This window comes from Cynoglossus semilaevis, chromosome 12, assembly GCF_000523025.1.
Source record: "Cynoglossus semilaevis isolate Cse_v1.0 chromosome 12, Cse_v1.0, whole genome shotgun sequence".
In the NCBI taxonomy this organism is placed as follows: domain Eukaryota; kingdom Metazoa; phylum Chordata; class Actinopteri; order Pleuronectiformes; family Cynoglossidae; genus Cynoglossus; species Cynoglossus semilaevis.
Window position 1 is genome coordinate 8,100,319 of NC_024318.1, and position 22,767 is coordinate 8,123,085.

General features: G+C 39.0%; 2 protein-coding genes across 5 annotated transcripts; one reads left to right on the forward strand and one right to left on the reverse strand.

Annotated features, from left to right (window-relative positions):
- The first annotated feature begins 6,749 nt into the window (after nt 1–6,749).
- LOC103387286 (lutropin-choriogonadotropic hormone receptor) lies at nt 6,750–16,910 on the forward strand. 2 transcript variants are annotated; one of them, XM_025060851.1, is made up of 13 exons: nt 6,750–7,203; nt 7,312–7,501; nt 7,772–7,843; nt 10,495–10,569; nt 10,856–10,930; nt 11,487–11,561; nt 11,736–11,813; nt 12,005–12,073; nt 12,486–12,560; nt 13,593–13,781; nt 14,403–14,456; nt 14,767–14,960; nt 15,612–16,910. In XM_025060851.1, the coding sequence occupies exons 2-13, from the start codon at nt 7,332–7,334 to the stop codon at nt 15,920–15,922; spliced, it is 1,437 nt and encodes a 478-aa protein (XP_024916619.1). In that variant the 5' UTR covers nt 6,750–7,203; nt 7,312–7,331; the 3' UTR covers nt 15,923–16,910. The 2 variants fall into 2 exon arrangements, with proteins under 2 accessions (XP_024916619.1, XP_024916618.1); XM_025060850.1 differs by having other exon boundaries at nt 14,767–16,899.
- Nucleotides 11,176–20,967, reverse strand: gtf2a1l (general transcription factor IIA, 1-like). Of its 3 annotated transcripts, XM_025060853.1 has the most exons (13): nt 20,894–20,967; nt 20,720–20,794; nt 20,323–20,424; nt 20,031–20,160; nt 19,815–19,855; nt 19,518–19,611; nt 18,956–19,422; nt 17,726–17,959; nt 17,545–17,634; nt 17,361–17,464; nt 11,699–11,784; nt 11,266–11,311; nt 11,176–11,194 (listed from the first exon to the last, which is right to left on the reverse strand). In XM_025060853.1, exons 2-13 carry the CDS (start codon nt 20,741–20,743, stop codon nt 11,191–11,193), a joined length of 1,422 nt encoding a protein of 473 aa, XP_024916621.1. In that variant the 5' UTR covers nt 20,744–20,794; nt 20,894–20,967; the 3' UTR covers nt 11,176–11,190. The 3 variants fall into 3 exon arrangements, with proteins under 3 accessions (XP_024916621.1, XP_008320078.1, XP_008320077.1); XM_008321856.3 differs by lacking the exons at nt 11,176–11,194; nt 11,266–11,311; nt 11,699–11,784 and adding an exon at nt 13,662–13,799 and having other exon boundaries at nt 20,894–20,966; XM_008321855.3 differs by lacking the exons at nt 11,176–11,194; nt 11,266–11,311; nt 11,699–11,784 and having other exon boundaries at nt 17,011–17,464; nt 20,894–20,966.
- Nucleotides 20,968–22,767: the final 1,800 nt, after the last annotated feature.

Genomic DNA, 22,767 nt, shown 5'->3' on the forward strand with positions numbered 1-22,767 from the left:
AATTACCAAACCAAAGTCTTAAACACCCAGGGTCAGACTTGTCCATGACGATCATAGTGTGCACAGCAGGTACACACAGTACTGTCCTCAGATGACCATGGCAAATGAATCACTATGAGCAAGATGGGCAGGCCAGAACATCAGACCCATCCCTTTTTTGTAGTAATACCAGATATTGCCACTACTGCAGGATTAACCTCAAATACTCTGCACACTGAGGAGCGATTATGAACCTGAATATGTTAAAGGCTCTGAGGCCTTCATCTGGAACTGAGAGTCAATCTGACCACAGCTGTTTCTGTCCAGCTGGCAGAGGAAAAAAAATGCTGCTATGTGTTAACGGGGCTGGACAGTTCTGAGCTGTTCTGACTGAAGTAAACACAGTTTAGCTTCTGTGCTGAATGGTGTTACCCTTTGCGACGGACAAAACAATTAAATACTACTCCACTAGGAGGTAGCAAATAGTGATAAAAACTGAAAAATGACAAAAGAAGATTCTTGCATATCAGGGTAATGTTTATAACTTAACAGGCCAGAGATCAATACTGACTCTGTGTACTGTGAGTCATTTGAAACCTGAAGATTATTGTTAATCTTATAATATAACTATTAGTGATGTTTTTACTTCTCGCAAATTTTAAATTAATTTGGTTATATTTTTTTATTTCTTGTATGTAGAGGACAAAGACTAATTACCAGAATTTATCACTTGCTCGTCTTGAGAAGGCTGCAGGATTACATTGGTATTAAAAGACTTATAGACCAGGGCATTCAAACCTATTTATATTGTAATGTAATGCAATGGAATAAGCTTTAAATTCTGTTATAATATTTATTAATAATCATAATATTTTTTGCGGATTACACATTTTAAAAAATCACAAACTTTTTGCCAATTAAGAAAAAAAGAGACAGCATCTGTTGTTTTGTATTTTCCATTTGAAGCAAGTATCCAAAAATCCCACAGTTGATTTATCTGATCGTTCTGAAGTGTGACAGTAAAAAAAGGGAAGCACAAAGGAAACCACCCTCCATATACATCACATATCACTTCAAGACAACCGCACCCTTTTTGTTCTTAGGTTTTATGTCCTGTATAAACTGAAGAAAAGAAGCAGTTTGGACTTCATGATGTGATCTCACTAGCCTCAGGTTGTAGCCTGTGTCCCACACTTTCACTCCATTGATGGTTCTTTAGCTCTGGATCAGAATGAATCATTGATCAAACACCAGCTGCTGTTTCACAGCTTGAACCCTAAGCTCATTCCCAGGACATGATAGAGACACCTGTTGATGAAACTGAAGAACTGCAGCCACTTCAAGTGAGGACGAGCTGTTGGGTTAGAGCATCAAACAGCACACAATACATGACATAGTAAAAAAGACATGGTAGATAAGAAAAAAGAAAGGTGATAGTATGTGAAAAGGGAAGTAGATTTTTCCCTTGTAGTTTGTTTATGTTTTAAAAAAATCATGTTTTATTCAAACGTCTTGTTTTTTGTAAGGAGTAAAGAAAATCCTAGTGCTATCTGGTTAAGGAAGGGTTAAGTTTCTTAATGTGACATCTCTGGGATGCATTCTCATGTCCAAGGACCCGTGAATCCCTGCCGTGATAAGCTGTCAGGAGCATTGCTCTGTGTGTGTGTTTGTGGCTGTGTGTGTGTTGGTGTGTGAGAGATGCATATATGTATGTATTTGGGATTTGCACAGAGAGCAGATAGCTTCAAGGTCATTTGCCGTTAAAGAACAGGACAGCATAAATTCCAGCTAATAACTCATAATAATGACTCCCCTGTTTGTTAGTTGCTTGTTTATCCCACATTCATTAGCATGCCAACATGTCTTTTTGGTGGAAGGAGTGCTGGGGTGGGGTGGGGGGTGTATTAGAGGGCATATGGAAATGATTAGAACCTGCTGAAGTGGAAGTATCTCAGATCCATGAAAACCCTGGCGTACACAGCCTTCCTGAATGGCAGGAATTAGAAGAGGAGATTAGTGACTAAGTCTTTTGTGGAGGTGTACAGTATGTGTGTTCTCCTCCCTATCTCTTCTTTCTTGAACCCTCCTGGCTTTGTTTCAGTCTCCTTGACTGTCATTTCCATGTTAGTGATATGAGATTCTTGTGCTGCCCTTGAGTCAGAAGCCTTGACTGTTTTTTTTAAGTCTTGAAGCCAAAAGTGATCACTGTGGTTTTATCTTACTGCTTTAACATGACCTGCAGCTCTCTCCCTAAAGGAGCATTAGGTAACTTACTAAAGCATAAAGAACATGCAGAATGCATAAATACTTATTACTACAATACTATACTATTTTGCCTGACATGTATACAGATATTCACAATCATTTGAAAGTTTATATAAGCACACACACACACATACATATATATGTACGTGTATATATTTGCCTTTATTATTTCACCATCGGTAACTATTGTTTTGTGAATTGTGGTCTCATGCAACTAAAGTGCACTAAATTCTGAGCTGAGTTGTTTTTTTATTATTTCAAAAAACAACAAATTCAACAGGAGCTGACTGAGGAATTTGTTAACAGATTAGTATCTTATACCTAAACTGTATCTCCATAAGCAAAACATCCAATACTTCTTGGGGTCCTCACACACTACAGTCATTGCCTTGTCACTGCAGGTCCTGTGTGAACAGGACGTTATCTACTGAGTTTAAAATCCTGTGATGACTCCTAGTTGGAGGAGCATCCTAACCCATGTGGTAAGGATTTGTTTTTAAATGTGCTGACTGTTAAACTTGTTTTTAATTCATCATTTGGTGGCAATTATTGTTAATCACTAATGAATAATCCGGCTGTCGTCTTGTGCCTATATGTGTCGAGTCATTTTAATTGAACTGGGTTAGGGTGCACACTGTTGCACTGTACCTCAGGATGTGTCACATTTCTCATTTGCTCTCCTTCTGTTGTTCTGTCAACCAGCGGGATCCTGGCAGGTCAACAGCCTCCAACCTGGAGGCAACAACAACCTCTGTCCCTAAAAAAAGAAGCTCTAACTACGTAACAAAGCATAACAAGCAAAGTGATGGTAAAAAAATAATGTAATTACACCTAGAATCTACCATCTCACATTCAAGAAGGTCTACATGGCAAATTTTCTCCTTTAGCCCTAATAAGGCAGCCATTTATAGGTTAGGAAAATAATGTCTGGATACAGGTCAAAAGCTGACTTCTTTACCAGCATTTCCTCTGTGAACATTAAAGGACAGAGTCAACAACCAGGTCAACCTGAAGGACTGTGAGAAAATCTTCACAGTGCGAACACAGAGGCTTTAAACTTTCTGATCCTACTCTGTGTATTCCTGACCTCAGTCCTTTGTAGAATAGCTGTAAATGGACAAAGAATGTACATTTTACGTAGGTAAAGGGAGCGTAAACTACTAATAAACTGTTTAACAAAAACACCTAAAGAAAATGGTAATATTATGTCATTTTCTGTAATCCCATGACTGTTTTCTTTTTTTGAAAGACTACAAGTTTAGAGCCATGATGTATGGTTTAGAGACAGTAGCAATAGGCAGAAGACAGGAGGCGGAGCTGGAGGTGGCAGAGTTAAAGATGCTAAGATTCTCTTTAAGAGGCAGGATCAGGAATGAGGTCATTAGAGGGACAACAGAGACAGGAAGGTTTAGAGAAAAACTTAGAGAAGCCAGATTGAGATGGCTTGGACATGTGCAGAGGGACAGTGGATACATTGGTAGAAGAATGTTAGAGATGGAGCTACCAGGTAGGAGACAAAGAGGAAGGCCAAAGAGGAGATATATGGATGCAGTGAGGGAGGACGTGCAGATAGTTGGAGTCACAGTAGAAGATGCAGAGAACAGGGCAATATGGAAATCAATGATTCGCTGTGGCAACCCCTGAAAAAAGGGACAAGATGATAAGAAAAAGAAGCAGAGGACAAGAAAAAGCTGTAAAATGAACAGATAAAATTCTGACTAAAACAGTTTTAATGACTTAAATAAATGAAAGATTCTTCACAGGTTTTTTACTCCTCACCTGGATATTTCTCTGTCCACACAAACATGTCTCAGCAAGAAACATATACAACAATAGATCAGATATGTAGCTTAGAGTTAGTGTTGGAAAATTTGAATGAGTTACTTAGGTTTTTATTTTACTCTCTGAACAATGGATAAAGAATTATCCTATTATTTCTTTTACTTTTATTCATTGCTTATTTTAATTTAATGTATTTCATGTATGTTGCTGTCTTCTATGACTTTGCTCCAGTCTGTAACAACCCTAACCACCCAAACCTTTGTTGAAGGTTTCTAAGCCCCGTGATAACACAATATTGGAATAAGTTCATCAAGCAAATAAAAAGATCTTATCTAAAATTAAATTTCAGCACAAGTAACCACCAAGCCCTGCAGTTAAATCCAGTAAAGTTGACGATGCCTGGCAAATTTTGACAAAGAAAGGCAGCAGTGATCTAACAATCTGATCACGGCAGCTTTTACACCACTCTGTTGAGCATGTAAGAATGTTTTATGCCATGTAACTCATTTTTGTTTTCTTGCTCTCCTTGAATGCCACTCCTGGCGGTGCATGACCTTTGAAGTGTGATGTGATGCACAGCATGGCCCCGACCTGCACTGCTTTACCGAGGTCTTCTTCCACAGTTCTTTTTTCTTTCTTGTCAGTGTGTGTTTTTCAAGAGAATTAAAACACACCTAAACCTGACAGTCTGCCGACCAGAGACACCGAATTTAAGTCAGCACTACTGGTCAGCAGGCGCTGCAGGGAGTGTGTGTCCGCAAGTGTCTGTACATTTGTGTGTGTGTTTGTGTGACATGGGTCACAGTGGCAGGTTGAAGAAGCAGGTTGAAAAAACTGTGTAAATGGGGTCAGGGTCACTGTCAACAGGGGGGAGATTGTGGAGGTGTTTGTGGCAACAGGCTTTCCCCTTAACCATCTGCTGTAAATGGGACCTCTGGCTTATTATGGTCAATTTTAGGTAACGGGTGGTGACGTGTGACTACACAACTGTTTTTACAGCAAAGTGATTGTGTTTAAATTGTGGCATAAAGATTGTCCTTTTCTTTTTGTGGGTGGCAAATTAACCTTGACTGTTCACAGAAATCTTTTATAAACGGGTTTATATACATTGCATTTGTACAGTATAGTTTACGGTAATGAGAAAATTATGATGAAATTTAGGAAAAACAAACACATGAAGGTGTTTCTCACCATTGAACTTCTTACAAAATGTATCCTGATAGGAGGCAACACTCGGAAGAGAGCTTTGATGAAGGGCAGATGGATGGATGATGGATAGAGAGATGGATGGATGGATGGATGGATGGCAGTCCCAGAAATGGTTAGTGTGCTTGCCTTCCAGAATGTGGAGCTCTGATTGGCTGTTTCAATGTCCAGTCATACTTCATGGAATTTGCATCCTGTCTAATCTTGGGTTTTTGGGGTACTCTTGTTCTCAAAAACATGCATGAAATAATGTAGGTTTTTTGCAGTTGAGGTCCTTTTACTAGTTTTTGGCTGCTAGCAGCCATCCTGATATCAATGTGATTCAAATAGAAAAATTTAAACCCCCAGGGAATGGAATTGGGCTGGGGCAATAAATAAATGCTGTTGCAAAGGTTAATTAGACACAAATTGTCACTGACAGTGTGTTATACTATATCAAATGTTAGGAGGAGGCAGGGGTAATCAGTTCACCTCCTGAGGGCTGTTACTAAGCACCTGAAAAGAAAATATGCATGGCTAGCACACTAACTGAATATATACAGTATTTGTACCTTCAAATTATGTGATATGAGAATTTGGCAGTGATGAATAGGGGGGTTGATTCTCAGTTGTGTGTAGGAGAAGTTAATAAAGTGGCCACACTGTGGTCACTGGGGCTGAAGCAGATAAGGAGGGAAGTAGATGACTTATGGTCCAGAGGAAAATATGTTTAGGCTGATTGGAATTTTTCTACGTTCTAGAGCAGGTTCAGTTTTCACATCAAAACACAAATAGTTAATGGTATCACAGAGCCTCGACTTTCAAATGTTTCTGTTGGACCTCCTGAGGCTGGTTCTTCGTATCCCATACTCCCTACAAGTAACTTTGTTGGGGAATTTTTTTTTTATCAGAGTTTGATCCAAATCTTTAACTTTGTAGACTTCTTTTTATAGTAAAACTGTTTCTGAGATAACAGATAGAGGCGGAGCAGAGTGAAGTTGACCATGAAGTTATTCCTAGTTCCCTATTTTCTTCTCCTACTTGTTCTTCTAAATACGTCTTCTAAAAACGTTTTCTAACCTAGGAAAAATGAAACAGTAAAAATATACAAAAAATAAACTAAAAGACATCCCTGGTAGCTTTGTGTAGAGGAGGTCCAGAGGAGATCGCTGATTGGCTCATGGATCGGAGCGTCTCTCACTGTCTCCCCTGGTCAATTTGCTCTGCGCCGTTATACGTATAGTACTTTGCTGTAAAGTTTGTGTTTGGTGAGGGTTGACCCTAATTTAACGCCCAACGATGCCTCCTAAACGCCCTGATCATCTTCTCAGGCTTCTGTTACGAAGCCCGAACGAAGTCGATTACTCGAATTGCGCTCACCTGCGTCCAGGGCTGCACCTGCGTCGCCACTCCCGTGCTCTCAGTCCTGCAGCTGAGCGCTTACCTCCGCCCTGCTGTGTATTTAATTTATTTACGTAATATTTATGTTTTATATTTCTATTTTACAACTCTTCTGTGCATATAATTGTGCGTGAAAGGGTAATACAGTCTAGGGAGGGTTGATGACAGTGTGGGGGAGGTTCGTAAAGGGTAAATATGTACGTAAATAATTTAAATATTTTCGCCTCTACTTGTACACATATTCTTTTTAAAAAATATATTCCTTACATCACTTAACCCACATGTGTACCCTTAACGTGGCCGACTCTCTGAGCCTTCTTCACAGGAACACAGTCGAAGTGTTTGTGTCCTTGTGAAGTGATTAACACACAGAGATGAGTGACAGCGTGACCTGGCCCACAGCACTTTTAAACAGCAGACTGTTTCTATCATCTCCACCCACTGAACGTCACATCACTGCAGTCTCACTCCGCTGTCAAACACCATTCCCTATCTCTGTGGCTCACTTTGCTGCTTCTTACGGACTGACAGTTCGCATGTACTGCAGACACTGAAGGCAGCACGAAGTCCAGTTTATCAGGGAGTTTACAGGTGAGGCGAATTGCCCGTGTTTGTTTGTTACAATAGAGTTTTTAAAGTTTCATTTCTGATTTTAATTTACATTCGTTGATTTATTTTTATTTTTTTAACATTCTACAGTGTGTGAGCCGGTGTCACCCATGGCTCCCTGGGCGGTCTGGCTCCTCCTGGCTGTGTCCAGTGTCCTGGCCGTGCGCTCCTGCTGCGCCTATACCTGTCCAACCATCTGCCGCTGCAGCGAACACTCCTTCCAGTGTAGCAGAGACACTCAGCTGCTCTCCAGGGCAAGAGCCGTGTCCGTGTCCCGACTGTGAGTAACCAAGTCAGCAGTGACAGTAATTCTTAACTATGCTCTACATGCTGCTCAGTAATGAACTCGTCTGTGCCCTTGTGCTGCTACTTCAGGGACTGTTTTTTTAACTAAGTGAACTTATTTTGTCTGTCTCGTCAAAGAGTTTACTTTTATTGTTTTGTAGTTCGAGGTTACAGTGTAAGCAAAAGTTGCATATGTTGTTAATTTATCTTTATTGATTTTGTAGAGTTTAATTTCAGTATTCTATGTATTTTTTTAATGCAACAGAAGGCTCACCCATCTGCCCTTGAAAGATGTGCCCACTCATGCCTTCAAGGAGCTGATTAACATCACATTTATGTAAGTAGTCGCTATTTTACTTATATAGTTTTACAAATCGTGGAGCTTAAGTTAAGATGTGATATGTATTTTGTCTAAAATTAAAAAAACAAAGGTGGTTCTAACTTTTGAAGTTTTAAATAAATATATAACATAATGTTTCCTGTGAAAAATAAATAAAATTATAGGCATGAAAAAATGTTTGTTAAAAATATGTTGTTAAAAAAACATACGTACTGGTGAAAAAACTGCAAATGCATTGAATCTGCTAATATTTTATTAAACATACCACCTATAAATACAACTTTTTTTGGTAATGCTAAAATATTTTGTGGGCAAATTACCTGTGAACAAACAGAACATTGTTAAAAGAAAAAAAAGGTTGCGCTGACATCAGTGTTGGATTATTTAAACATTTAAACAATGTTCATTTGTGTAAAAATGTTGATATTATTTACTATAATTTGTAGATATTTTTTAAAAATACATATTTCTGAAAACACTGAATACTCAGCTTACTAACCAGTTACACAACAACATAATGACATCTTAACTGAAAATCTGATATTTTTTAATTAAAAAAATTGTCATCAGCCTTCTTTTTATACTTTTGTAATTGAATTGGTATGTTGAATGTAACTGTTTACAGTTTTACACCAACTGTTATTTTAAAAATCAAATCTACTGTACCAGGTGACTGGGAATTAACTAAAATTAATTTGTTGATTGTCTTTTGATTATGTAACTGTAGGCTTTAGATGAAACTACTGCATCGTTTTAGTGGTTCAAATGTTTATGCAGATAATTCTCTGAATTATTTGCCGGTAAAATGTATTTTCTTGTCGTCAGACCCCTGCTCTACAGGTATATGTACCCCCATTAGAGAACCACTGACCTAGAACATTTACAGTTTTCCCAGATGATATTGGCTACTATTTGCAGTATTTGTTATAGTATTATCTAGTTGGGATGAATCTGGTTCATTTTTAGGATTTTATGCTCTTAAGAATAATTTCTGTTTTAAGTCTATTGGAGACATAATATCTGCAGGTCAGAGATTATAATTTGGAAATCATAAACATAAATATTTCAATGACATGACCCAATGCATTGATAACGATAACATACGGCGCACTGAATGTGTCTATCTTAGAAAGTGTTTTTTCAGGACTTGACTCTTAAACATAACTGCTCTTCGTTGTAACCTCAGAGAAAAGATTTTTATTATAGCGTCATGAATGTCATTATAGTCGCAGACTTTATTCCCTGTTCTCAGCCTTCAGGTACTTGTCTCAGTGAGTCATGAATGTTGATGGAGATGCCATCTGGAATCTACATAGAGATGAAAAATCTATTTTCACTGCTGTCCTGTTTTTTCAAAGTATGTTGTTTTGAAGCAAGAAGCTGCCTAATAATGTACCAGAGTGAAACAGTGAAGGACGCCTACGTGAAAACCACACAGGCTTTAAAGTGAAATCAATACATGAGACATTCAGCTCTGGGTCTCAATAGTTTTTCACCTACGAAAAGGCATTATACAACTCAAAATAAGTTTTTTTTTCTGGGGAAGAAAATACCACTTATCATTTGTTTTGTTTTTTTGCTAAGCTAAATATTTGACCATAAAGTGACGTACAAAACCTCCTCGATTTAAGCTCGCCCTCATCTTTATTGCGTTTGCAGCTACGCTCACTTCTAAAGTCATAAACATCAGCCTTAAAGGTTTTTAGTGATTGCTAAATATATCTCTTCAGTCTGAAGAGCAGGTATTAGATATGTTAGCTAGTAAAAAATCCTTTGAGCTGAGCATCTCTGCTCCTCGGGGACTCATCTTACCAAATGCTAGGGAATTTTCAGGTGAGAGATTCAAAACAAGTCAAATTTAGTTTCTTCGTAATAGAAGTTTAAGTTGCTGCAGTAAATATAACCATAAAAACGTGTGCTGGGGCAAAAGCAGATCTGCACGTTGTTTTTCATCCATAAGAAAAAGCATCTCATGAGTTGTCAGCTGTAATTTTGTCTGGAGTAATAGCCCAATCAAAGGAGGGGACAGAAGAAAGAATATATGAGCAGGAAGCTGCATTTAATTGCATCCCGGCCTAAAATGGGAGCACGATGACATTAACAACAAAATGTCGGTTGATTACAGCAGAGTGAAGTGGTGATTACAGAAAAATGGAGAGCGGCTCAGAAAAGAGAAAACAGTCGTCAGAAAACAAAGTGTTCAAGGACGAGTCAAGAATTCTTTTTAACTTAGTTTGACTCTGCGCGTCTTTGTTTAGTCCTCATTTTAAAACATCTTCACTTCGTCTTCCTGGCCCAGATGCATCTGTGATGTATGTTTGGAGATTGAAATGCCTTGCATGTGTGTGTGTGTGTTTTCGTGCACATGGCACAAGCACAGGTGTGTGTGTGCATTTGTGCATGCTGTCCTAGAAGTATCAACTGTTGACGGTGGTATTTTCATTTTCTCCCTAATGGTTTTGTAAGACTTTATCAATCAGCTGTGTCCTAATTCTCTAAGAAAGACCATTAAAAGTAAGCATCTGTAACAAGTACACTGTTGATCGGTTGATTTGTCCCAGTAAAGTCTTTGCTGCCTGGATATGGGTGATAGAGATTTATGTGTAAATTATTTGTTGACTGATGAGGATTTTACTTTCTTGTCACAGTGAGATTTCCCAGAGTGACTGCATCACACAGATCCAGAGACGAGCCTTCTTCTCCCTCCACAGTTTAACGGAAATGTAGGCAACACTCTTTAACAACTACCACCACCACCACCACCACTACCACCCGCCACACGTTGTGTACAAACACAGAAAGCAATTATCAATCTGAGCAGCTGTGCGTTGGTTTTTGCATTTCATTTCGTTTTCACAGGATTAGTCTGCTAATTACAAGGCACCGTATTTAATCCTTGACATTCAGTATAGCTGATGAAGGCACAGTTTTGTTTGTGGAGTGCAACTGACAACAGTTTTAATCACTGACTTTTTCTTTTCTCCCCCCCCCCATTTCTCTTGCCATTAGTTCAGTGAGGAACATCAACAGTCTGAGGGTTATTGAAAAGGGTGCATTCACTGACCTGCCCAGTCTGCAGCATCTGTAAGTGCTCTGGTTAAAGACATGAAAGCAACCTGTTACTATTAGTGTAACAGCAGTGATATAAAATATATTTTACAACAGTGTAAATAGGACTTCCTTTATGTTCATATTCAAAAAACATAATATCTAAAATTTTAGTCTTATTATTATATCTAAGAAGATTATGTCTGCTCACCTGGTTGTGTGAACTGACAGTATTCCTGAGGACCTGCCAAGGACTTTGTCTATGTGGACCTCATTATCATCATATCAGTTTGGAATCACCTGAATGGTGAATAAGTTAGGACTAAAACACAGACTAAGACTAGTGGGAGAATGTACTTCAAGTGCAGTACCTGGAATTAATTGTATGACTGTCTTCCCTAGAAGTCTCTGTGTGGTCTGAAAAATAAGAAAAAAGTCACAATAAACATATTTTTTTAAATCTTCCTAAAAATTCTAAAGGTTCTTACTTGGTATTCAGACAATTTCCATGTGAACTTACTTAAAGTAAGAAAAAAAAGAAGGGGAAAAAACAAGACTTATTCTGGTCTGTCTCTGCTGCTGGTCTTCACAGGAGCATCTCTAATACAGGGATTATTAAATTCCCAGACTTCAGCGGCATCTCCTCCCTGGCACCAAGTATTTTTCTGTAAGTACTATACAAGTACATTATAAAGCCTGTTTATAACCTAAAGTCACTTTTGAATTCAATTTAGTCATAATTCATCTAACTGCTATTTGTCTTTGTATTCACATAATTTTGTCTAACTGATTATTCAGCCAAACCTGAGTGAACTGTGAACCTTGTCTTCTCTGTCTTCAGGGAAATGGCAGACAACATGAGGATTGACTTCATCCCAGCCAACTCTTTCCTGGGTATCACAAAGGCGGAGGTTGAGATGTAAGAACAGGAGCCAAAATTATGTTTGTTACAAAATTATCAGAGCGAGGGAAAGAATCTGTCACCATCAATTCAGAATGTTTTCCCCCCCTTTTTTTATATGTCTTTTCAGATGCTTATGTAATTGAATGTTCCGTTCTTTGACCTTGGTGATAAATAAACTAAAACCAGGAACATTTTGTCCTTGGCAGGACCCTGGTTAGAAACGGCTTCAAGGAGATACATTCACATGCATTCAACGGGACCAAACTCAACACATTGTAAGCACTTTTTAATTATCAAGATTTTTTTGCCTTATCTGTTGCCAAGACTTGAACAACACCAACAGGAATGGTGGTGACGGGCATGTGTTGCTGTGTCCACTGCTCAGGTGTCAGGACTTCCAGGTTGTACTATAAAACCAGGTGCAACAGTAAATAAACACGTGAGACTGAACACAGATTGGGTGCCCTGTTTTCACCCCATGCCTTGATTGTTCATCAGCAACAGATACTGTCCACCAGTGAATGGACACTCTGCTGTCTTAAAAGAATGATTGTCTTCATTCTGTTTTGCATTTGTGAAAACGTGCAAACTTTTGCAGGATGACACCATTTTTATGATTTTATAAATTAAAAAAACAACATTATATGGCAGAAGTCATATGTTCTGTTCTGTGTTCATCTTTCGTAGAATTTTGAGAGACAACATTTATCTCAAATCCATTCAGGATGATGCTTTTGAAGGAGCCACCGGACCAAGCGCAATGTAAGTCACTGATTTTAACTAATTAACTAAGGACAGTATTGGACACTTTTTGTTGCTGAAAATGCAACATTGCAAAGCAAAAGATTTGTATTTATTTTGTTAGGTAATTAGCAGTATTAGCATTAGTCATTCAAAAAGTCAAAAGTAAAAATTAGGTAAAGGGCTTATTTTATAAAACTAGGATATAGGGTCATTTTCTCAGATGTCATGATGTGTGTATTTAATGGAGGATCACATGATGTACTGAAGAAAAGTGGACATTATAGTGGCAAACCTGACTTTGGTTCAACCTCACTGGATCATTGTAATCATACAGATGTTTTTTGTTTTTTTTACATAAATAAAACAACCTGGTAACAAAAAGAATTTACAGCAATAAAAACAAACGCGACAAACTAATAATTTTTAACATTTAAACATACGTAATTGCTGTGAAGTCAACGACACATATATGTTGTTTCTGCTGCCCCCAAGTGGCCAGAGGAGTTTTGTCAATAAGTGACGAAGCGACCAAAAAAAGACATTTATCGCAAACTTGGCGTTTAAAGAAAAATGACAACAGCAGTATTTAAATTATTTAAAAAATGAAAATTGAATACTATTGGAGGTTAAAAGAATAGGAAGAGAAAATCCCACATTTCCTACAGTATCTCTGGACCCTCGTTAAATCAGCAGCAGTGTGCTGATCACATTTGAACTGGGTCAGTGAAGCGAGAATATTCATAACAAGGTTTATCATTTTATTCTATAAACATTAGGGCAGTGAAAGCCTGTCTGTGTAAACAAGCAACAATGCGGCAAGGACTGCTGAATACTGATAAGGGAGGAGACTGAGGAGCATGCTGCTGCTCACAAGGTCTCTGATTGCCAGCTCGCCCATTTCTGGAGATAGGAAATGTCCCATTTTCTGTGGTTGGTTTTTGAGTCGGTGTTTGTGGAATTCTCAGACATGTAGGAATTGTCTTTCCCTCTGTTTGTGTGGTGTTCAGATATTGGTCATAAATGTTCTCTGATCTGCACGTCTTCATTAAGGGATGTCTCCTCCACGGCTCTGAGTTCTCTCCCTCCTAAAGGGCTGCAGCAGCTCAGGTACCTGAAAGCCATCTCCACCTTTGCCCTGAAGAGTCTCCCCCGACCCGACAGCCTGGCTGAACTGCTGGAGGCCGAGCTAACGTATCCCAGTCACTGCTGCGCCTTCCACACTTGGCGCCGCAAGGAAAGGTAACCCACATTTTTCCTCTGGGATTTTAAAAGTACAAGTGTGCAAGAGTGAGAACTATATTTGTTAATACAAAAAATGTACAGTTAATAATAAATAAAGTAATAAAATAAATTAATGACAGACTAACATGTGCACTTACCATAAGGACAGCATAGCCCTACTGCACGACCTTAATACGCTGGGGTGTGGCATTAAATGACCGTACGATAAATTAAGATTAGTATTGGTCTTGTTAAGAAATACTCATTCAGTTGTATTCAGTATAAAAAACTGTTTGGCTCTCACTGAAATACGTTTTAAAATAACTTTTTTGACCCTCTGCTAAAAAGGTTCCCAACCCCTGGTTTAGATCGAACCACGGCAGTGGTCACTGATTAAAAATGTTGGTTAACAACAGTAATCTAAACTATATGCACATATATAAAAACACCAGTAAGAATGTTATAATGAAGTCCTGCAATTGTAAATGGAAATGTAATTAGATCTATTATGTTTTAGACAGTTGAATCATTAATGTGAGCTTAGAGTAAAAGGTCTCAAGTCTGTTAGATCAATGGAGACCATTTCCTTTGTAGCTAACATATTATATTAAGTCAAACCTTTTTCTTTCGTCTTCTCAGGGAAAGTGCTTTAAAGAACTTCACCACATTCTGTGATCTCAGCGACAAAGAAATGTGAGTTACATCATCAATAGGAGCTTTCAACAAAAGAAAGTTTATATGAATTTTAAAAAGATTAACCAACAAATGTCTCTATGTCTTGATCTTAAAACTCTCCTTTGAAAAGCATCAAATTTAATATTTTATCTTTTCAAATCCAAGTTAATTGGTCTCTTCCTGTTCTGGAATGAAGGGAAAACTACCCCCCCACGCCCCCTCTTCCCTCTGTCTCCTCTCCTTAATTTTTAAACAGTGTATTCAAGTTTTCCTTGATCAATGGTTCTGAGATATTTGTCCTAATTGCCATATCTGTCTCATCCTTCAGGAAGCCCAGTGCAGAAGACATGAGTTTTATTGACGACATCAACTTCCAGTATCCAGACCTGGAGTTCGACTGCCTCAACAGCCCCTTCATTAAGTGTACCCCAAAGCCAGATGCCTTCAACCCATGTGAGGACCTGCTGGGTTTTCCTGTGCTGCGCTGTCTTACCTGGATTATCTCTTTGTTTGCTGTGTCAGGTAACCTGGCTGTTCTGGTCATTCTGCTAATTAGCCACCACAAGCTAACGATTTCCAGATTTCTCATGTGTAACCTGGCTTTGGCTGACCTGTTCATGGGGCTCTACCTGTTGCTCATCGCCTTTATGGACCACTACTCCCGCCACGAGTACTACAACCACGCCACGGACTGGCAGACCGGGCCCGGCTGTGGCATAGCTGGGTTCCTCACTGTGTTTGCTAGCGAGCTCTCGGTGTACACACTGACTGTGATCAGTGTGGAACGCTGGCACACCATCACAAACGCCATGCACGTCAACAAGCGGCTGCGTATGCGCCACGTGACCATCATTATGGCGGTAGGCTGGGTTTTCTCTCTGCTGGTGGCCCTGCTCCCCTTAGTGGGGGTCAGCAGCTACGGCAAAGTGAGCATCTGTGTACCCATGGACATCGACCAAGTGGGATCCCAGGTGTACGTGGTGGCCGTGCTCATTCTCAACGTGGTGGCCTTCTTCATAGTCTGCTACTGTTACATATGCATATACGTGAGCGTCCACAACCCCGAGCACTCCACCCGTAACGGAGACACCAAGATCGCCAAGCGCATGGCTGTGCTCATTTTTACCGACTTCATATGCATGGCGCCAATCTCTTTCTTTGCCATCTCTGCAGCCCTGCACCTGCCCCTCATAACTGTGTCTCACTCCAAGATCCTGCTCATCCTCTTTTACCCCATCAACTCCCTCTGCAACCCTTTTCTCTACACCATCTTCACACGAGCGTTCAGGAAGGACGTGTGCCTGCTGCTGAGCCGCTGCGCCTGCTGCCACGCCAGCTCTGACTTCTACAGGTCACAGACGCTGGCCTCGAACCACAACAGCAACCAAAAGACCACCACGTCCACCAGGAACAATCACTCGCTCAGCATATATGCCTATCACATTAAAATGAAAGGGTGCTTCATGAACAAAGGAACTACATGATGATCAACAAAGACCCTTCATTTAATCCTGTTAGGAACTTAAAGGCAGCACCCTCCCTGTCATTGAAAACTGTTACTTTCTTCAGTTGTGAACTGTGAGACATTTGTCAGTCTTTGACTGAAGAGACACCAGATCAGTTTTGATCCACTATACATTGATGTATAAAAGGTGGAATTTATCACTGAGGACCAGGAGGGGTCATACAGAGCTGCTGCAGCCTGTATGCCCACTAAGAATATGGGACAAAAAGAGAAGTTTGATGGAGGACGTAGCTGAAGAAGGCTGTCACTGATAAGGTGCCTAAAAGTGGATTAAGTGAGAACAATTCCAATGTTAAGGGTCAATTCAAATCAAAGGGTTGATTGAAATATTGGCCTGGCAATGTTCAAGGTTACTACTTCAGTTCTAACTGGTGGTGGGGAGTACAGCCATACTCTCTGTACTCCCCTCCACCAGTTAGAACTGAAGAAGCCTCTTGGATGAGAGGTGAAACGTCTTCTTTTAGACAATTCACGTCCAGTTGCCTAACAGAACTTTTCAACCTTGACCATGACCTGGATGACTGAGAATCTTCATAGACATTGTTACTACATGTTTTCTGTCAGACAATCTCTTTTTGCTATCATTTCTTTAGGTACTGGACATCTGGAGGCAATAAAACAGCCACATATACTGTACGTTAAAGTGATTCAATCTATTAGATTATTTGAAATAACTTTTTTCCCCAAAAGAACCATGGTGTTTATTGCCAGCTGTAGTAGTATCTTAAATATTATAAAGTATATTATAATTTTGAAGTATTCATTTTGTATTTCTTTTAGAAAATGTATTTTAAAAATTTAAATATTTTAAATCTTTCTGATGAGTATTGAAGCTCATCCACAGTGGGTTTTACTGTGGGTTGTTACAACTACACGTTAATGGGAAAATAAGAATCATACTTAAAACATTCTGAATTTTCACAATAAAACCATATCAAATTAAAACGCTTGAATTGCTACTTTTTGTTCTTTTGTCTTTATCTATTTTTTGCAGTCATAATAAATGACCAGCACTGACTTAAAAAAAAAAAAACAAATACACAAAAATAGAATAGCCATGTATATATATATATTTGGTTTGTTATTAAAGACAAAATTAACAGCAGTATGTTTCCTATAAGGAACATTGTCATAACAGACAACAATAAACTTAAATTCATATACTATTTTTCACTATTAAAGAAAACTGTTGTACAACATAAATTTCTGCCTTTTTACAGTCACCAGCTGAAACCTTAGAATAACTTAGTCTTCTGGTTAGGGGACACGTCTGACTAGGGTTCTGCACAGTGGTGTTTTAAACTTTTTAACAACAAGATCTTAAAATTCAAGTGCTTTTCACCAACTGTTTTTCCACATGACTATCAGAGCAGTGCTGATGAACAGAAGCTCATTACCATTCAGCTTCTCCAACAGCTTTGGAGAACACGTAGTCCCTGCCAGCATAAGACATCACTCCATCTTTCAGATGAAACTTCCAGCGGTTCTTGCTGCGGTGAATCTGAAATGAAAAGAACATACTTCAGCAGCCGGCGACAACACCAGTAAAAACACACCGCTGAGGAGCTGTGATGTTCCTACCTTGTCGTACTGACAAACGATGACGTTGTCAGTGTCGAACAGATCGGGGATGTCCTGCTCAATCACATCGTCACCTGAGTTCAAGGGATCCTCATGAAACAGAGTGTGAAGCAAAAGAAACTGAGCCACCACACGGATTTGAACATTGAACAGACAAGACAACACCATTTCTGTCTCTCACCTCTTCCACTGCATCAGCCAGTTGATCTGCTTCCTCGCCATCGCTGCCAGAGGAGATGCTGTCGCTGCTTCCTCCCCCATCCTGCAGCGCCTTCAGGGCCTCTGCATTGATTATGCCCAAGAAGTCGTTCTCATCTAGTGGAGCTTCATCTTCCTCCTCACCATCAGAGTTGTCGAGCGGACCATCCAGCTGCACGATATCTGACAGTTCGCTGTAGCTGTAGCCCCCGTCCAGCTGCAGGTATTGAAAGTTAAAAAAAAAAATTAATCACAATTCCATTTTTTTTAAATTACACTTATTATATAGATTGATATAGATATATAGACTGTATTTATTACAAATAAATATAGTGATGACAGCATCAGGTCATGATCAGGTCTGGTTCAGGTTCTAGTGAGATGTGTTGACACACAAACCACAGATACACATACAAGTTATTTAGACTCATAAAGCATATGATTTAAAGGGAACATATTATGACAATTTAATGCAAATTATTATGGTTCCTCAATGTCTATGTCAGTAACTGTTCTAGTCATCATGGAATCATTGATCACAGCTGAATTCTTCACACACCAGTTTAACAGACCTTTTACTGAAAGACCAGTTTCTGTGCCTTTACCTATAAATGGTAATGAGCCACTGCATGCTCCGCCCACCACATTCACAGTAGAGAAGACAAGAGGGCAGCTTCACATAACCATAGCAACAGTCACTCATGTTTGTTCATCTGTAGACTAACAAATACTGTACTGACCATCTCCCCTGGTTTCTTACAGATGATGAACCACAGTTTCAGCCTCAAGTGCTTGTGTTCACTTAACACTGAAGTCGAGGTCGCAAGCATCAGCGAGCTTGCTGTGGCGTACACATAAAGTGAAAGGCGGTTTTCATATTTTGGTAGGGGGCGGTAGTTTGGAGCCAGACTGAATGAAATTGGAATGGCTTGTTTTAAAACAGATTTCCAAAATCTGACAGATTATAAAACATCTGCTTGGTTGCCTTAGCTGGTACCTAATGAGTACAAAAATACACCAGAGACACAGATGTGTGTAAGAAATCCCTGGCACAGTCAGTTATATATATAACATCCATAATTATGCAGTGCATAATTTTAATTTATTCCGTGATTAAAGTTGGAATTCTAGACTTCTGTCAATTCTTTCTACACTGCGCTTCTCGACAATAACAGCAGTTCCCTCCTTAGAAATCAAGTCGTCCATCACTCACCCGTTGAGCTTTCTCCCTTTCCTCCTCTATTGCCCTTTTCAGGATGTCGTCAATGTCTCTGGTCTTTAACTGGTCCGTCTGTGTCAGTGTCCCTTCGGTGCTGCTGAGCTGGATGTCTACATTACTGCCAGTGCTACTGGAGTTCACAGGTTCACTCTGGTCACTTGGCTCGCTCTCTCCCTGTGTGACCTCAGAGTGTGGAGACTCGGCCTCTTGAAGATGGGAGGTGTCAGCAGGAGCAGGTGCTGGAGGCTCCTGGAGGACGTTGATCTCCTTAGTGGTGGGTAAGTCAGGCAGAGCAGCTTGCTTGACACAGGAAGACGAGGCAGGAAATGGCTCCACCTGCTGCGGATGAAGGGTATTTGGAGGAATGGCAGCTGATTTAGGGGCAGGGGGATTCCTGGAGGGGTGCTGACCCGCTGGGGCCTGAGTTACCACAACAGGAACATTGACCTTGTAGAATTGACCTAGGACAGAGGAGTGTTGTGTTATTTCTTCATGCTAACCCATGTGGGTTTAAAAGAGGAAACTAATGCACATTGCAAGGAAAGTCATTTCATACCAGAGGCTGTTTGTAGAGTGACCCCTGCTGGTATCTGCACAGGGTAAGTTAATCCAGGAGGAAGGGAAAAAGTAGCCAGGGTTTCTGCACTGTACTGTAATGGAATAATATGTGATTTTATATACACTATATATATATAGATAGATAGATAGATATAATGTAAAGGAAAAAAAGTCTGTGACACATTAGCTGTGATTGCATTGGGAAGAATTGACACAAAAATGACACAAGTCACACTATCAAATGACTTGATCATTCAATAACAATTCTGTCCCCAACTGAAATTCTAGAACTTACCTTCACTGGGAAGCTGTGGTTTGAAGGGATCACAACAGAAGCTAAGAGCAGAAATCAGAGGAGAATGAACCATTACCAAATAGAAGTTGTTACTTAATTATTTATTTACATATTTTTGGTCTTTTAAATGCCTCAAACGTTTTATAATTCAGAGCATTTCACTTTTTAAATTTTTTTTTAAACACGTTTTTAAATACACTTTAGAAATTTAGAAACCTGTGAGTTCTGGTTCTGGGCCGGTCTGTTTGTAGTTGTCAGAAAGCTGCAGCAAAACGTCAGACGAGTTGATGTTGTTCTTCCTGAAGTCCTCCATTGCTTTAGACTGCATCATCTTTGACTCCCAAAGCTGCAGCGCAGGAGACAGAGGACTCAGCCTTCCTTTCCAGCACACACTTCCTCACTAGACCAGCACACTTCACTTTTGTTTTGACACACTCAGCAAAGTTCTGCTGTGCTCTGTTTTTTGTTTTTTTTGTTTCCAAAGAATGGGGCAGCAATTTAAACTTACATGTCTTAAATCATCCAAGACACGGTCTTCAAACCCTTCCTCTACGAAGAGCTCCCTCATGCTCTCAATCACATCATCAATGACAGACAAGTAGAGTTTGGCCTGCAGTGGATTACAGAGAGATCAATTCATTCAACCAATTAAACCATGTGTGTTTTCAGAACGTGGCTTAAACAGTACATTCTTAAAATAGGTATTTATGCTTCACTTCATAAACAAAGTAGACTAAAACTCTAATCTCCTTCCCACAAAACACAGAATCAAACAAAAAATACAAATTAGTTTCTTTTAGTAAGTTTAAAATAAATGAAGTGTAAATATCAATAAAATGACTGTACATAACATGAGGTAGAAAAGGACACTTAGTTTAACTGACTGAAAAGTCAGAAGCACTCACCACCTGGCCTGTGCTTGATAGCATGATCCAAGACGTGTTTACTGAGGAAAACCGCCAAATTCATCAGAGTCAACACTGGATCAAACAAAAACAAAAAAAATCTTTACAATTTGAATTAATGTGCAGTTGATTTACACATTTAGTTAAGCAGTGAATTTGTATTTTATTTCCTACCAGATCATTGTGATGATCACACACACACACACACACACACACACAGGTGACAGTAATCAAACTCTCTAGGGCTGGGCCAGAGGCATTCAAATGCTCAAATGTAGGGTTGGAAAAAGTAATTCTGTCAAAGAAACAGCGACAACTTCTGCAGGGCAACAGTACTTTTTATTCACCAACGCTAATTTAAATAGATTTGACTGAATTGTTGGTATGATTTTTACTGCACTATTTATTTTTTGGTAGACACAAGATATTTTTCTGTGGCATTATATAAGAGGTAGTGATATCAGTGATATTCTTTTTATCATTTACAATTGCTTACACAAACATGTGGCATTATCTATTTTTTTTAAGAATATAGAATAGAAAAATATGTAATTAGATTACCCAGGGATTTTGGATCAATGTTCAGAAAAACAAAATTAATTTACCATGTATTCAGTGTCAACAGTATGGTCGTAAATGACGTCATTCTTCTATGTCTGTTTTCACTGATAAGCATGTTATCCGGTAAACACTTATAAAAGAGTGTAACAGAAAAAAATGCAGACTAATGGCAGCATCTCAGCAGATGATCCAACCTCCATTCATTTCTAGTGGCCCATTTAAAAAGACACTGAGCATTCTCTTCAAGGGAAAAAAAGCTGTTATTTCTTCTTTCTTCCCCTTTCTATTTTCTGCAGCTGTGTTTCCTGCTACATAAAATACTGTTGTATTAAATTATACAGCTTTTGACAACAAGCTCAGAGCAAAGGGCGCTGTTAGGTGTTGTTCCAGTCTGCTACATACATGCTGATCTTACATAAAGCCATGATTCTCCAGGGCCCTCTCTCAGCAGGCCTCAGCCGCCTTTGCCAACCTTTGCATAAAACACACACAATAATGTTATCCTATACACAGCTGCTGCAATTCATCTCAGGCGTTAATCTTAGTGCTGTGTATTCTGGAAAACTAAGCCATCAAAATCAGTCCTGAAAGAAATCATCCCACTCTTGATCCTTTATGTATTTTTTACCCACACATATTTTACTTTGGCAAAAAAAATGTTCTTCTGATTCCCATGAGGCTACAGTTCTGGAAGTTAAAAATACCTCAGCCTATTACAAAAACAACCTAGTCTAGTATTGATTCTGCAGCAGCTGTGACCCCTGCCTCCTCAATCACAGAAAGAATTCTTCTCCTTTTTCTGAATCCTCAGATGACGAGAGAGAGGACAAAGGAAAAGGAGCTGTAACAGATGCATCACACAATCCTGACTCTGAAGACACTGAAATAACCAAAACCTTTGTCGTTTTGGTCAGATGTTAAAAAATTATGATCAAATTTTACAGATTTTGTCAGCAAAATCCTAATATCCATGGATATTTAAAGTCAGATGTTGAATAATTGTGATGCAATCATTTTGGTGATTCAAATCCTAATTTAGCATGTCATTGTGGCGCTCACAAACTGTGGTTTGGTAGTGAGGTAGTCGATGGTCCATGCAGTTTTGACTCCTGCCCCTTCAAACTTTATCCTGAGAAGTGATGGCTGGATTGAAGGATCAGTAAAGTCTTATCTTTTCTTATCTTATCTTATCTTTGTCAAATGGTTTTTCAAAACATGCTGCCATGTGAATAATTTGTGCTAAAACTGCAAAAAATATTTTATCTGAATAATTCAAAATCTCATCAAAAACATGCAAGACCATAGCCTTACTATCATGAAAAAATTCAAAAAAATAAAAAGTCCCAGAAATGCCTTTAAATACAAGTTTATGCCATAAAACATGCTGGCAAGTGAATATTTTGTGTTTTAAACTCAAAAAAGTATTTTATATGAATATTTCTTAAAAGAAAAAAATTTCACGAGTTTTAAACACAAAATATTCACTT